The sequence below is a fragment of the Solanum lycopersicum genome, chromosome 11 (genome assembly GCF_036512215.1).
Source record: "Solanum lycopersicum chromosome 11, SLM_r2.1".
Classification (NCBI taxonomy): domain Eukaryota; kingdom Viridiplantae; phylum Streptophyta; class Magnoliopsida; order Solanales; family Solanaceae; genus Solanum; species Solanum lycopersicum.
Window position 1 is genome coordinate 5,930,653 of NC_090810.1, and position 15,789 is coordinate 5,946,441.

A 15,789-nucleotide genomic window follows, 5' to 3' on the forward strand; every position below is an offset into this window, starting at 1 on the left:
ACAAAGATGATATTTCATACTCATAAAAAATCAAATTCAAAATCTCTGATTAAAAATAAAAAAAAGCTTATCATCGCTTCTTTAAAATCATTTTGTTTATTTTTATTCTGATTTCACCTACTTTCCAAGTCGAAAATGGGATGAATATAATGAGGTTATTTATATTTAGCTAGTGTTTGACTATAGATTTTTTAAATAATCTAGACAAATATTATTTGAGGAAAAAAATTGGGTGAGATTTTATCATATTTAGAAAATATATTTCATTTTTTTAGAAAAATATATTTTTTACCCATAAATTTTAAAAACTATCAAAGTTAACTATAAGTTTGTATTACAAGTCAATTGGATCTTCGCAGCAACAAATAACAAGTAGTGTCTATGAACAATGCAGTAGTCTGGAGTGAGTGCATGAAGCATCATTTCATATATCGTGAAGTAGACAAGAACATGACTTTGTTACCCTGAGCCGATTGTTTATTATTTTCATCTATAACTATATCATCACATTTATATTCATTGAATTTTTCATCACTTCATTGTTATTTATGTAAAAAAATTATATAACATACTACAAAAAACTACTATAGAGGTTATTTTTGTAAAACATAAAAGTTTGATGTAACATTCAATTTTTAAAAAATTCCAAATAAAGAGATTTGGTTCAAATACTTAAAAAAGACCTAGTATTTCAAAATTTGTGATATTTATCAAATAATAACAAATTATATGAATATACGATGTTTGTCAAAATTTTCCCTAAATATTATTTGAAAAATCTATGCCCAAATAAGTCCTTAGGTTTACAACTTTTTTACGCAAATTTATTGTAATGATAAATTTTATATCTTAATAAGAGATTTTTTTAAAAAAAGTTCTTTTTATTATATGATTTTCTAAGTTTAGCTTTCGTTTGATTATAAATTTTAAAGTCGAAACTTATAATCTAAATAACAATATAATGGTTGTGATGCTAAATAGACATCACAGACATGTTATTTTAGCACAAAATCTAAAAATCCAGAGTCACCATTCTACTCTTCCTATAAAAATCCGCCATTTTTATCATTTCTTCAAAGCTCTCTTCTGAAAATCCGCCATTAAAGCTCACCATAAAAAGCATGAAATTATCATCTTAAAAACACCCATTTCACAAATTTCAATCTTTTCTTCATCTTCTCCGGTTTGTGATTCTCAAAAAATGGTTTCACTTGAAGATTCTCATTCTCATAACAGTGTTTCTTCTAGTGCCCATTTTGGCCAAACACGGCCTTATTACTACACCCCACCGCCGCCGTCTTCCATTAAAATCAACCGTGCAATGGGTCGTTCTATGAGAACTATCCGGTCAACTATTTTCCGTACTGATTGCTCTGGTTCTGAACATTCCGGCGCTATTTCTGAAAACATGACAGATTCTGTTATCGATATTCGTCTTGGTGAGCTTGCGAAGAAACCTCCGGTGAATAACAAAGGTTCTTCTTCCGATGAAGATTATCTACAACTTTCTCAAGCTTTCAGTGATTTTTCAGCTTGTAGTAGTGATATCTCCGGCGAGTTACAACGATTAGCAAGTGTTCCTGTTTCGGATCTGGTATTAACCCAGAACCCAAATTCTAAACCCGAACCTGAACCCGAACCCTGTTTAGGGTTTCTAGAAAGGGAAAAATTTTCGACGGAGATAATCGAGAGTATCTCCCCGGAGGATCTTCAACCGACGGTGAAGCTTTGTGTTGACAGCTTACATTCTCCATCTGTTGCAGTGAAAAGATCAGCGGCAGCTAAATTAAGACTATTAGCAAAGAATCGAGCTGATAATCGAGCGTTAATCGGAGAATCCGGTGCAATTCCGGTGCTTATACCTCTTCTCCGGTGTACGGATCCATGGACACAAGAACACGCAGTTACAGCCCTGTTAAATCTCTCACTTCACGAACCGAATAAGGTTTTAATCACTTCCTCCGGAGCTATAAAATCTTTAATTTACGTTCTGAAAACCGGCACCGACACTTCGAAACAAAACGCTGCTTGTGGGTTATTAAGCTTAGCTTTGATTGATGAAAACAAGCTTTCCATTGGTGCTTGTGGTGCTATTCCACCCTTAGTATGTTTACTTATCAATGGAACAAATAGAGGTAAAAAAGATGCATTAACAACCCTTTACAAACTTTGTTCAATGAAATTAAATAAAGAGCGAGCTATTAGTGCTGGTGCAGTAAAGCCACTGGTTGGACTTGTTTGTGAACAGGGGAATGGTTTAGCTGAAAAAGCTATGGTTGTGTTGAGTTTATTAACAGGGATTGATTCGGGTAAAGAAGCCATTGTTGAAGAAGGTGGAATCGCTGCACTCGTTGAAGCTATTGAAGATAGTTCTGATAAAGGAAAAGAATTTGCTGTGTTGACATTGTTGCAGCTCTGTACGGATAGTGTTAGAAACAGAGGGCTTCTTGTTAGAGAAGGTGGAATACCTCCTCTTGTTGCCTTGTCTCAGAATGGTACTGCCAAAGCTAAACACAAGGTGAGTTTTCGAATTATTGATTTAACACGCATCCATCGGCATTTTTGAAGAGTCCGAACTAATAGTATCTTTCAAATTATTACTAATGATTATTATAGTTTGTTATGTTGTGAATGTTGTTTAACTTGTACCAGTAGTTAACTATGAGGTTAAAGATTGAATTTTTAATGGCTAACATGACAATTTTGAGCTTGTATTACCATAAACATGTCATATGCCGTGTTCTAATAATCTGATATATGAGTTTTGGAAGATGAGTAAGATATGAGGTCAAAGATTGAATTTTTAATGGCTAATATGGCAATTTTAGCTTGTATAATCATAAACATGTCATATGGTGTGTCCTAATAATCTGATACATGAGTTTTGGAAGATGAGTAAGATATGAAGAAAGAAAGAAAGTGATATTTTTGGGATTACAATTGTATGGTTTGGGTTTGCGTATTCGCTACCCTTCCTAGATTTCGCTCGTGGGATTATATGAGTATGTTGTCGTAGTTGTAGTAACGTATGGAATGAATACTGCTGCTATGTTGCTTTCAATGACTGTGATGTTGTAGTCTGCTTTTATGCATTCTTGGTCCAAGAAATGAAGTTGTATTAGGGCCTTAATGTTTTGTTTTTTTCTTCTTTTTTGCAGGCAGAAACACTACTAGGATACTTGAGAGAACCAAGACAAGAAGCTTCAACTTCAACTCCTTGAGTGAAAAATGATAGTGTTAGACTGGTATTTCTGTTGTAATGGTTTTGTTCTGTGTATAGGAACAAGTGTTTTTAAGAGTTTGTACAGAGTGTTTTACTAAATAAAAAAAAAATTATATGTAGTGAGGAAAAAACTGACATTTTTTGACTAGGTAAATTAGAGGAGGGGTTCTTTATGACCCTCTTTAAGTATTAACTGGTGCTGGTTTTTGTGGGAGCAGATGGTTGTTTGCCTAGTTTTGTTGTTTTCTTTTTGGTTTGGTGAGAATTTGGGTTATAATCCTCTAGTTTTGTTTGTGAGGTCCAAGTTCTTGTAGAAAGGTTTTACTAATTTTCTTGATTTTTAGTGTGTGAATATCAACTATAGCATAGTATGCTAGAAGTTGTTTTTGTTCCCTCTTCTTGAATATGTTAAGTGTATGAAGCAACATATTTTAGTTTCTTATAGTTCGATTTCTGTTACTATCTATTGTTTCTTGTACTTTCATTTGCTTTGAACTGTTTTTTCTTGATCGGTACCTTTCGAGTCCTCAGACGAGTCTTGGTTGGATTGTAATGGTTATGTTGTTGTGTTTTGTTTGGAGCAACATATTTGGTCAGTTGTGAGATATTTTCATGATTTGTGAACATTAGAATTTTCAAGAATTTTGTAGCTCTCTATGCAACTAGTGAAGCATCAGATGCTTGTGTTTGGTTTTAGTAGAAGTTGTACAAAAAAAACCCCACCTCCCCCCACTGGACTTTGTACCATTCTTGTTGTAATAGTGTGTCTTTAGATTTTTGTCCACCATCCAGATTCTCTCAAAAAGGTTTCGGGTTTGAGATTTGAAGTCTTAGGTTCCAGCTATGTTTAAAATGTTACGCGATATTAATTTATCAATAAATATTGAATACAAAATGATCATTAAAGAGTAAAGAGGCTTCTATGCTCATCTTTGTCTTTGTCCTATGTCACTAAGTGACTTTTAGCTGGCAAGATTTGCTTAGAATTTAGTCAATTAAGGTGGATTCATATTAGTTGGTTAGCTAACCATTTATTGGTCCTTCCACCTTTGACCCCTTTTATCATGAATATTTTTTTCAAGTAATCGTGGTGTTTTAGCTCAGCTTGCACATTTTGACTAATTTTACGAGAGATTTTGTAACTTTAAACCAATACAAACATTACATAATCGTTATTTGTATTTGAAATTTGAACCCGAGACTTCACACTGAAACCATTCTTTAATCAATTTATGACCTTTTGAGCATCCCCCACCCTTCATGTGCTATGTGGTCCTCCCTTATTCTATTTTTCTCTAAAGTTTTGGCATGCTCTGATCTGAAACTGTTAGCTGATAAGTCACTGAAATGACTTGGACCTTTCTCCTTTTCATTATTGAGGTATTCAAGTATTATAAAGCGCGTTGTGATTTTAAACAAGTCATGATCGACTATATGAATCGATCGGGATAGTTAGAGTGAAGGACATATATACTCTAGTTTTTTGGTTTATGAAAATATGGTAAAGTTTTAAATAGGGTATAATAGGTAGCATTTAATTTAGCCTTATCAATAACTAAACTTTTGTCATCATAGGTTTTATAGTCACATGCTATTAATTTGCTCTTCATCACTTCTATAGAGAGGAATGAGGGAGCTATGATGAAAATTGAAATGTTCAAACAAGTTTGAAGAGTTGAAGAATCTCTTAATATATGCTTTTGCTCAGATTTTTCAAAAATGTTTGTGCTCATGTCGAAATGTGATAATTTTGTTGTTTGGATCATATCGTGTCCACTAAAACTTGGACATAATGGAAGTGAATGATTATTTTTAAAGAGGGAAAAATGACAAATATATCCTTAAACTATCGTAAATGATATACAAATACCCTCCGTCATATTTTTGGGACATTAATGCCCCTGTTGTCCAAAAACTAGAGCATGTATACCCTTTATACTAACGGACATTCACGTGTCACAATCTTATCCACTGATTCGACATTTATCGATGGATAATATTGCGCCACGTATCTCTATTTAGTCTTCCGTTAGAGTGAAGGGCATATATACTCTAGTTTTTGAATAACAAAGACACCAATATCCTCAAAATATGACGAAGAGTATGCACGTACTATTTACGATAGTGTAGATATATATTTATTCTTTTTCCCTTTTAAAGATTCTGAACAACCAAATGGATAACTATTAGTAGGATTTAAGACTACTATTTTTATTTTTTTTAAAAAAAAAATTTTGGCAAAGGGGATTGAAGGATGTGTAGGGTAGGGTCCTAGAAAGAAAGGGTTACTAGTGCATGCACAGAGATTTTTATATATGATGAATAATAATGGCAAGCACCAACCCCACAAGAGATTACCTTGTTTGGTAAAAAAATAGTAGACATTGTCCCTTTTTTATTATATGATGAAATGCATTAGCTGGCTCAACACAAACAGCTTGTCATTTGTCTTCATGTTTGGATGGATTATTATTTCCCTCCTATTATATCTTTCAATTTTTCTCTCAATTATTTAACTTAAGAATACCCTTTATTATTTGATCTCTTCCTATAAAGACAATCATATAGATAATACCATCACCAGACTCCATTTATGAAATTAGGCTGGATATATATAATTTTTTAATTATAATAAGCTTTTAGTGTGGTTGTCTAAATTGTGAAAATATTGATTAGGTGAAATCTCTTCATTTAGTTTGATTTTACTCGACACGAATTCATATTAGTAAAATTCATATAGATGAAAAAGTGGCTACTCGCAAATTGTTACCATTTTATCTTAAGGAAAATTACGCGATTTTAGCAAACTTATGCTACTTAATTACTCATCATAGTTATAGTTTGCTATATCACCATTCACGACTAACATTATGCATTAATTATGTGGACTGACTTCGAGTTTGTATAATTAGCCACATTTTTATATGTATAATTCGCCATAATATACAAATACATATGTACAATTATCTAATCAATATACATATATGATTCACCTCTCTCCCGTTCTCTGCCCTCCTTCTCTCGCCTCTCTCCTCCCTCTCACAATATAGCTCGCCTTTCTCCTCCCTCTCCAATCTCGCTCTTTTCTCTCCTCTCTCTTTCAATCTCGCTTGTCATATGTACAAATACATATGTATAATATGCAATTATCTAATCAATAACATATACAATTAATCTCTTTCCCACTTTTTCCCCCTCTTTCCTCTCCCCTCTCTCTCCCAGTCTCACTGACTCTCTTCTCCATGTAACATGTAGCTACAAATTGTAATTATCAAAGGGAAAAGGGTCTGATATACCCCTCAACTTTGTCATTTGGAGCTAATATACCCTCGTTATAAAAGTGGTTCATATATGTCCTTACCGTTATACAAACGGCTCACATATACCCCTGCCGTTACAAAATGGCTCACATATACCCTTCATTTAACGGAAGTTGAAAAATTAGTTTTAAATTTATATTTATTACTTCTAATTTTTTTAAAAAAAATTATTTAGGGGTATATATGATTCTTCTATCAAAGTTCAAGGTAAATTTTAATTTTTTTTCATATATAAATTATTTTAACTTCTTTTATTATAATTATTGAGTTTCTTATTCTTATTTTATTTTTTTCTTTCATTTCTTAGTTTAAAGAGAAAAAATTGAACTATTTTTTTTGTGTGTATTGTAATTTAATTTCGTATTCGAAGAAAAATTTGGTCATCTACAATAAGTTTTACAAGAATATTAGTGAAACATAAATAAGTTTGATCATCAAAATAATAATTATAAATTAGTCATTGAAACAAAAAAAAAGTCACATTTGACGAGGATTAAATTTACTCATATGGGATTATATATTTTTAGAAAAAAAATAATAAAAATTTAGATTAAAATTATTTTTCTTTCATTTCCGTTAGAGGAAAAGGGTATATGTGAGCCATTTGTTACAACTAAGGGTATATATATGAGCCACTTTCATAACAAGGGGTATATCAACTCTAAATGACAAAGTTAAGGGGTATATCAGACCCTTTTTTCCATTATCAAATTATGGATACGGAGAGTAATTAGGCTATTTTTTAGTATCAAATTATGGATACGGAGAGTAATTAGGCTATTTTTTAGTGACCATCTGTGAAAGTTCCCCTCTCTTAAAACCGGCCCAAAATAAAATCCAAACGACCCAAAATAAAATACATGGGCTTGAACTAATTTTTGCTTTATCTAGATTGTCTCTTATATGCACTTGGTTATTCAAAACACAACCACTTTTAAGTTCATCATTTAAATTTTGTCCTATTTGAATAAAAATCTTATTAGAAATAAGAAAATGGTTAAATAAGTTGGAATATTAATAAAATGAAGGTCATTTACTAAAACAGTTACGCAAAATAATTGTAACTATAACTTTATAATCAGAGAGAAGAAATAGAATTCCACATTAACAAAAAGTTTGAAAAATGAAAAAATGACTATTAAGAACATTTTTGGCTAAAAATGCAATAGTATGCCATATATAAAATCTCCAATTGAGAAACCAAAATATTTATACTCTCTGATCATCTTATATTATACTATATAAAACATCAACTAAATAATCAGAGGGTTTTCACCATAATCAGACACAAATCACACACTAATTAAGATTATGGACTAAACTAAACTTAGCTCGTATCGGCTTTTTCGCCTGTTTTCTTGCGAAAATATTTGGGTTTATAGCCTTTCACAAGCATTTTTTCAACTTGCTCAAAGGGTAGGCCTTTAGTTTCAGGCACCAGAAAGTATATGGCTATTAAACCAATAGTTGAGAATCCAGCAAATAGAAGAAATGTACCAGATGAACCAATTGCCTCCGTTAACGTTAAGAACGTCTCACTAACGATAAGATTGGATACCCAATTGGAGACGGCCGCGATCCCACCACCAATGCCTCTGTATCTTAAGGGGTATATCTCAGAGTTAACGATCCACGGAGCTGTTCCCATCCCAGGAGAGTAGGCTATGATGTACAAACCAAGAAGCATCACTGCAAAGAACCCAAACTTGCTAGGACAACCTTTAGTGAACCATTCACGTTTCTCTGATCGACATAAACCTTTAACGTTGTCATTTAGAGACAAGCATGCACCAGTATGATACTGATCACAGAAACTTAACGTCAGTACCAATAGTAGATATGCGGAAGTAGAAAAAAGAATCCAATGTAATCCCACTTGGGAGGTAGAGTGTACGGAGACCTTACCCCTACTTTGAGAAGGTAGAGAGGTTGTTTTGACACTAGGATGAGCGATTGATGAATAGCAATGCAATAAATGCAAGATTCCATACGCAAGATTTAGCGTTAGCAGTATTGGCCTATTGTCACGAATTTGACTTGTAGGCCGGTTTGAGTTAGGGAACGTCAGGTTCTAAACCTTTACTTCATGTTTCAAACTGACGTTTACTTCAGGCATTGACGTATTTTATACGGATTCAATAATGAAATGGCAACAGATAAGTAGTGCAAAGTATAACGACAGAATCAACAAAAGAACTTACTTTGTTGTTTCCATTAGAGCAGAAAGCACAATCTGTGGAAGCCTGCAAGCAACTCATACAGTTCCAGGACGACGCTCCCGGAGCATTTAGAAACGCCGAGCATGTGGAATTTGATCCAAAGTGATTGGATTCGAAAGCACTGATTCGTGGGGAGTGTATAGAAGCTTGCATGAAGAGCACGGACAATACCACTAGGCATGTTATGATACCAAACATGGAGACAATCATCAACCTTCTTCTTCCGTACCTGTCGACAAAACACATACTGATAATGGAGCCAACAGCATTGAGACCAGACGTTATGAGCGAGAGAGCTAAAGCTGTCTTGTTAGAAGCAAATCCAGCCAGTTGCACAATAGTAGGACTGTAGTACATGACCGTGTTGATTCCGACAAATTGTTGTGCCACCTGGACTGTAATACCAGCATAGAGACCCCGACGAACAATAGTGTTGCTCCAAGCACTCTTGACTTTTGAAAACACACCATCCCCAAGGAACTCTTTGTCAGCCTTCTCTACTTCAATGGAAGTCTGCAATGCTTTCATCTCGTCTTCGACTTCATGAGCAGGATAAATCTTCTCTAATATAGCCCTAGCTTCGTCTTTCTTGTCCTGCAGAAAAAAGTCAACGGACATGTACAAATCGATCATGGCAATGACAATAAAATCTACTAGACAAAATATGAGCAAAAAAGAGAAACTTTAAGAGGCGATAGGCTAACCGCTCTATACAACCATCGGGGTGACTCGGGCAGAGACAGCATTAGGATAAACTGAACAAGAGCAGGAATACTAGCTACACCAAGCATCCATCGCCAAGTTCCTTTGGTCTAAAATGTGATGAATAATCAGTTGAAAAATTCCGAAAAAAGAACACATGCAATGGACTAAAAAACTGCTAAAGAGATTCAACATGTATCATTACCCTTGTAAATGCTAAGTTGATAAGATAAGATAGAAACTGTCCTCCCGTAATAAGCAGACCATTCGTGCTAACTAAAGCTCCTCTAATCCGAGCAGGGGAAGCTTCTGATATATAAAGAGGTGAAGTCATAGAAGCCATTCCAACTCCTAAACCGACGAGTACTCTTCCAATAATTATCACCCAAGGTGCCGGGGCAACTGCCATGACGATGGCACCAATAAAGAACAAGATATCTGCTAAAAGAATCGATTTTCTCCGACCATATTTGTCATTGAACCATCCACCAAATGCTGCCCCGAAAATTGCCCCTGCAACAGCCATGCTTACTATGGTTTCCTACATAGTTATGAGGAAACAGCCCGACTTATTTCATTTTCACGATACAATCAAATTAACTTAACGTATAAACCAGAGTAAACTACTTACTTGCAACCAAGTACGCTTACCAACAGATTTGAAATCATCGCGAATATAAAGCAATGCACCAGATATCACACCTGGTTTCCAAGAAAATAACATTAAGCCAAACTTTTGAAAAAAAAACGACAAGAACCTGTACCAACAACATAGTGTTGAACACGAGCGGAGCTAGAGACCGTGAAGTTGTGCACAGTTAACCACATCTATCGGGAAATTATTCAGTGTATTTAGGTCAAATATCACTGGTAGTTATTAAATATTCGCGACTGGTAGTTAGAAAGTCAGTATAGCCTTATTGCGGTATCATAACCAAACAGCCTACGAAGAGTGATCAATTGACCACCCGGTGACAGAATACGACGTTCTATATATAGGTGAAATATCACTTTTATATATACATACATACTAAATCTTGAACACCATTTAACGAAATTCTCCACTATAAAAACAAGAAAGAACTAAAAAAGGAGTAGTCTTTTACCAGTATCATAACCAAACAGCAGCCCTCCTATACCAGCAGAAAAGGCGAGACGCATAATGTAAGGCGTTTTCCATGAAGTCCTCCAACATTCTGTAAACTCCGTCTTCGCAGCTTTGTGAGGAGCACCCTCCATACTGTCTCAAAAAGAATTCACAACACAAATCTACTCTGCAAACAACAACAAAAACACCTCCAAATACTCTAAATCACATACATTATTCAATACAAAGCATCAAATTCCTTTCTTTAATACAAATTGCAACAAAAAAGTAGCACTAGGACCAAAAAAAGTAAGATTCTTGTTATAATAATTGATCAAATAAGGAAATTCTATTACCCCGAATGAGCTATGAACATAAATTAGTCAGACTCCAATGCAGGTAACATGACAAAATATGTGATGAGAGAATCTTTTTAGCACAAAAATATCACCAATTTCTACAATAGATATACTTATTAAGTTCATTCATATTCCAACTTATCCATAAACAATACCAATTCTATAAAAGCAAAAATTGACAAAAAGTTCCCAACTTTATTACTATTTATTAACAAAAAAAACACCATTTTCTTTTCTAGACTTATATTTACACAGAAAATAAACAAAGATACCTATGAAATCAAATCAAAATACATCATAGAATCATGCACAATCAAAAAAAAGAAAAAGCAGAGCCAAAATTACAAATTTATTATTAAAAAACATAAATAAATAACAATTGGAATTGAGAATTACAACAAAAAATCATATAAACACAAAAAAAGAGTACCTTAAGTTTAGTTGTCAATTTTTTATTTTTATTTTTCTGAAAGAGAGTCCACAGCTTTTTATCTACTTTTTGATGATAAGATTATAAAAATGATGTTTTGTGTATACATATATATGTAATGTGTAAAACTCAAGTCAAAAGGGAAAAGAAATTATGTGTCAAAACTCAAATCTGATAAAGATTTTATTATATGTTTATCCTTTTAATTATTGAAGAAATATCACAATTAGTTTAATAAAATTCCTAATATAGAATTTGGTAAGTAATTTGTTTTTAGAGGTAGAGGTTATCTTATAAAGTGTGTTCGATAATTACAAATTCATATTTAGGATAAAGTTTAATTTTTTATAGAATTATTAATTTAAATATTATACATTAATATTTAGAAAAAAAAACTTTTTTTTTTAATTGAATTACTTGTGAGTTCGCTTTTGATTTATTTTGTAGCTTTTCTTAATACTATAGATATGTCCCGTAAATTTTGGAACATACTAAATTACGTAACTCATTTTTTTATCATATGAAATTCCTAATTTGTGGGGATAAAAAAAATGTTAGTGATTTTTTGTTAAGATTAGTTATTTTGCTCTTTTCAATTTAAGATTCGACATTGAAAGAAAACAGACATAAGTTTTTATAAGAAATTCATATAATTATATATCAAAAAAATGATAAATTTAGAAATATGTGTTACGTTTTTATTTTTACTTTATAAATATCGTATGTATATAATCGAATAAAACACTTTTTTATTGATTAAAAAGAAAATTATCATATATCTGAATTAGTTTGATTATTAAATTAGCATATTAACGATCAATAATCAAAAAGTTAAATTAATAATATATAAAAAAAACATACTAAATTGATCGATACATGATTTACAAATCAACCGTAACGACTTTTTTCCATGATCGGAAGAAAAAAAAAAGAGATTTTCCTCTTTCATCGAAGAAGAAAACAAAAGGAAAAAAGATAAACTAACAAAGTTGATAATTGTTCACAACACAAAAGACCAAAAATAAAAAATAATTAATTGCTAGTCCATATTTTTTCAAAATTGTTTCTAATTATTCATTCAGTTTTCTTTTATCTATTATATTCTTAATTGATTATTTTTAAAAAAATAATTTTTTTAAATTTTTAATTCATTAATTTTATAATTAATAGTATTGATAAAATAATATTTTCTTAATAAATGGATGAATTGATCAGAGACAAAAAGTAGTATGACTTATGGGATAAGTATTGAGAACAAATTTAATGCATTTGATCCTAGGAAACTGATGTTGCATTGGTGTTGATGCTATAAATTAAATACCTTATTATGTTAATATTGGAAAAAACAAAGAAAGATAAAGTAAATTAAAAATGCACCTATTACCATTTGTTTCTAAGTTTTAAAATTATGAATTCAGATGTTAATATTTATTTAGAAATATGAAAAATATTTTCGATTGTTAATTATCTATTTATTTTTTCTTTTATATTTATTTTTTATTATTTATTTATTTTGACAAATTAAAAAAAGATAAAAATTTTTTATCTATTATATGCTCAATTAAATAACTAATTATTTTTAATAAATATAAAAAAATTTCATGTACTTCATAATAAATAGGGGTAATATGGTAATCTCACTATGTCATTAATTATTTTCTTAATGGATAAGTCAATTAAAAAGTGGACATATAATTAAAGATAGAGGAAGTATTGAGTTTGAATAAGAGCCTGTTTGGATCGACTTAAAAGTCAATCAAACCTACTTTTAAGTAGGTTTTTTATTTATGAAAATGTTTGAAAATATACAAAAAAATAACTTAAAATAAGTTTAAAATGACTTAAAATAAGTTAAAACGTGTTTAACAAGGTAAAAAATAACTTAAAATAAGTCAGAAACCAAAATTATGTCTCCTCTTACTTTTATTTTTTTAAAAAAATCATTTCAATTTAACTTTTTATTTTACTTAAAAATTATTTTCTTTTGGTCAATCCAATCGGGCTCTAAATTTATTGTTGAGTAGATTCAACGATGTAACCATTCATGGAAGAGGAGCACATGTGTTGTTATTTGCGTGTTTGAGGTTGAAAAATCTATATAAAAATAAATTGTTAATTAAAAATGGGCTAAAATTAGGAGTAAATATTCAATATTTCGATTCGATTTTGGTCAAATTTAAAAGTATTTGTGATTTTGTCTTAAAGCCATTGTATTTGATCATAAATGCACCATTTTACTTTTATTTTTTAACTTTTTAGATTTAATTTTTATCAAACAATTAACTTTAAGACTAGATAAAATTTTATTATAAGCAAAATATCAACGTTATTCGAAAAAATTTAAAATAAAAAAAAATACCTTTATTTCAGTTTTCGTATGAAAATATTTTTCTTTTTGTTAGGTGGGTGGTTGTTACTTGTTGACTACAAAAAGATTCTTTATTTAAAAATAAAAACATGATTAAGAACATAATATTTATTTTTATGTTCAAAATATCTATATTTAAGCAATTGCACATTGCGTATTATTTTTAATAATGATTTCTTCCTTTTTTTGTGGTTTTTGGTCCATATCATGTTGTTTTTTTACATAATAAAAGGTAATATTAGTCAAGAAAATGACATTTCTTTTGTCCTTTATTCAGGGGTTTATTGTGTTTTTTAGTATTTTTGACATTTCTACTTTGTCCTTTGTAGCTTAAATTATTCAAAATATTATATTTTTATTTATTTAACTATACTTTTGATACCAACGTATCTAATTTATTGAGGTTATCACGACAAATATCATTACTCTTTAACCTCAATATCTCAAATATTCAAATTAAAATAACATATAACTATTAAAGTAATATATATCTTTAATTAGAATAAATATAAATCTTTGCACTATCAATACTGTTAATATATGTTTAATTGGAATAAATATAAATCTTTGCTCTATCAATACAACTGTATTTTACAATAAAATAAAATAACCTAAGAGATGTATAATAATCATAGAACAACTAGACTAATGTGCATAGAATCTTCATATTTAATTGTTACTAAATTTGTGTAGAAGATAAGTATAAGTTGTATTGCTATGTTTTTAGGGTGCTTACTTGATTGAATATTGTAAATGTTTAATCATCTTTATTTGGTATAAGTGAAATCATGGTTATTTTGTTTTAGAAGAATTTTAGGTATGCCAATAATCATAAAATAAGGTAAACATTGTTGATTGCTTAACAATAACAATAATGACATCTTATAAGTAGGGTTTAGGAGGATAGAATGTACATGAATTTTACAATTAACTCGTAGAGATAGAGAGGTTATTTTCGAAATTATGTATACAACTTTCACATATAGCAAACAAACAATTCATATTTTTATGCTACAACAAAGTTTACATAATTGCGCTCCATAGCAAACATATAACTGTATAATTCGCTATACATATACAACTGTATAATTCGCTGGCCTCGATATACATATACAATTGTATGATTCACTGGCCTAAATTGTATGATTCAATGGCCTAAATTGTATAATTTGCTGGCTTATTTCGCTGCAATTGTATAATTGCTGGCATATTTCGCTGCAATTGTATAATTGCTGGCATATTTCGCTGCAATTGTATAATGCGTAATTGTATAATTTGCTGGCCTATTTCGCTGCAATATGTGTATAAAATTTGCTTTGCATACAATTGAATCGAAGTAAAATGTTTGTATATTGTATAATTATAAGTGTATGGGAAGAAGATATATGTTTTTCTCTCACTTTATATAAAGACAGAAACACAATCTATACACTTTTGTTGTATAAAGCGAGAGAAAATTATATTTCACTACAATTGTATAATTCACAATTGTATAATTCGTTGCAATATTTGTATAAGATTTGCATTTGTATACAATTGAATCAAAGTAAAATGTTTGTAAATTGTATAATTAAGTGTATAGCACGAAGATATATGTTTTTGCATGTGTATATACAATTTTCTCTCGCTTTATACAAAACAAAAACACAATTTATACACTTTTGTTGTATAAAGCGAGAGAGGCGAGCAGAGGGAGAGTGGCGAGCGAGAGTTTTGGGAGAGAGGCAGGCGACTGGCAAACTTTGGCAAATATTTGCTATGGGGCACAATTAAATCAAACAGTAGCTACTCTATTTATTTTAGGTTATTAATTTGCTATTATATACAATTATCCCGTTATAAAAAGATGATTTTTCATGTGTGGTTAAGATATGGATGAATTGCTTAAAGAGTACCCAGTGTCGTCATAGTAGTAAGTAATTTCTTTTCTAATTTTTAAGCAAATGACATATTTGTTCTTACAATACGTAAAATACATATCGTTTGTAAGTACTCGATACAACAATTACATTGCATATAACATGAAGTCATATAATATGGATTATCGTTGTTTGTTTTTAGCTTTGACAATGATAATCCAA

The 15,789-nt window shown here is 30.9% G+C and overlaps 2 protein-coding genes across 4 annotated transcripts; one reads left to right on the top strand and one right to left on the bottom strand.

The window, feature by feature from the left end:
- The first annotated feature begins 761 nt into the window (after positions 1 to 761).
- Positions 762 to 3,667, top strand: LOC101259015 (U-box domain-containing protein 4). Its single transcript, XM_004250226.5, has 2 exons — positions 762 to 2,518; positions 3,159 to 3,667. Exons 1-2 carry the CDS (start codon positions 1,202 to 1,204, stop codon positions 3,219 to 3,221), a joined length of 1,380 nt encoding a protein of 459 aa, XP_004250274.1. The 5' UTR covers positions 762 to 1,201; the 3' UTR covers positions 3,222 to 3,667.
- Positions 3,668 to 7,690: 4,023 nt separating this feature from the next.
- INT4 (inositiol transporter 4) lies at positions 7,691 to 11,474 on the bottom strand. 3 transcript variants are annotated; one of them, XM_010314142.4, is made up of 7 exons: positions 11,341 to 11,474; positions 10,571 to 10,733; positions 10,096 to 10,166; positions 9,670 to 10,005; positions 9,467 to 9,574; positions 8,745 to 9,356; positions 7,691 to 8,344 (listed from the first exon to the last, which is right to left on the bottom strand). In XM_010314142.4, exons 2-7 carry the CDS (start codon positions 10,701 to 10,703, stop codon positions 7,871 to 7,873), a joined length of 1,734 nt encoding a protein of 577 aa, XP_010312444.1. In that variant the 5' UTR covers positions 10,704 to 10,733; positions 11,341 to 11,474; the 3' UTR covers positions 7,691 to 7,870. The 3 variants fall into 3 exon arrangements, with proteins under 3 accessions (XP_010312444.1, XP_069146816.1, NP_001287931.1); XM_069290715.1 differs by having other exon boundaries at positions 10,571 to 10,760; positions 11,341 to 11,423; NM_001301002.2 differs by having other exon boundaries at positions 7,699 to 8,344; positions 10,571 to 10,738; positions 11,341 to 11,417.
- Between the last annotated feature and the right edge of the window lie 4,315 nt (positions 11,475 to 15,789).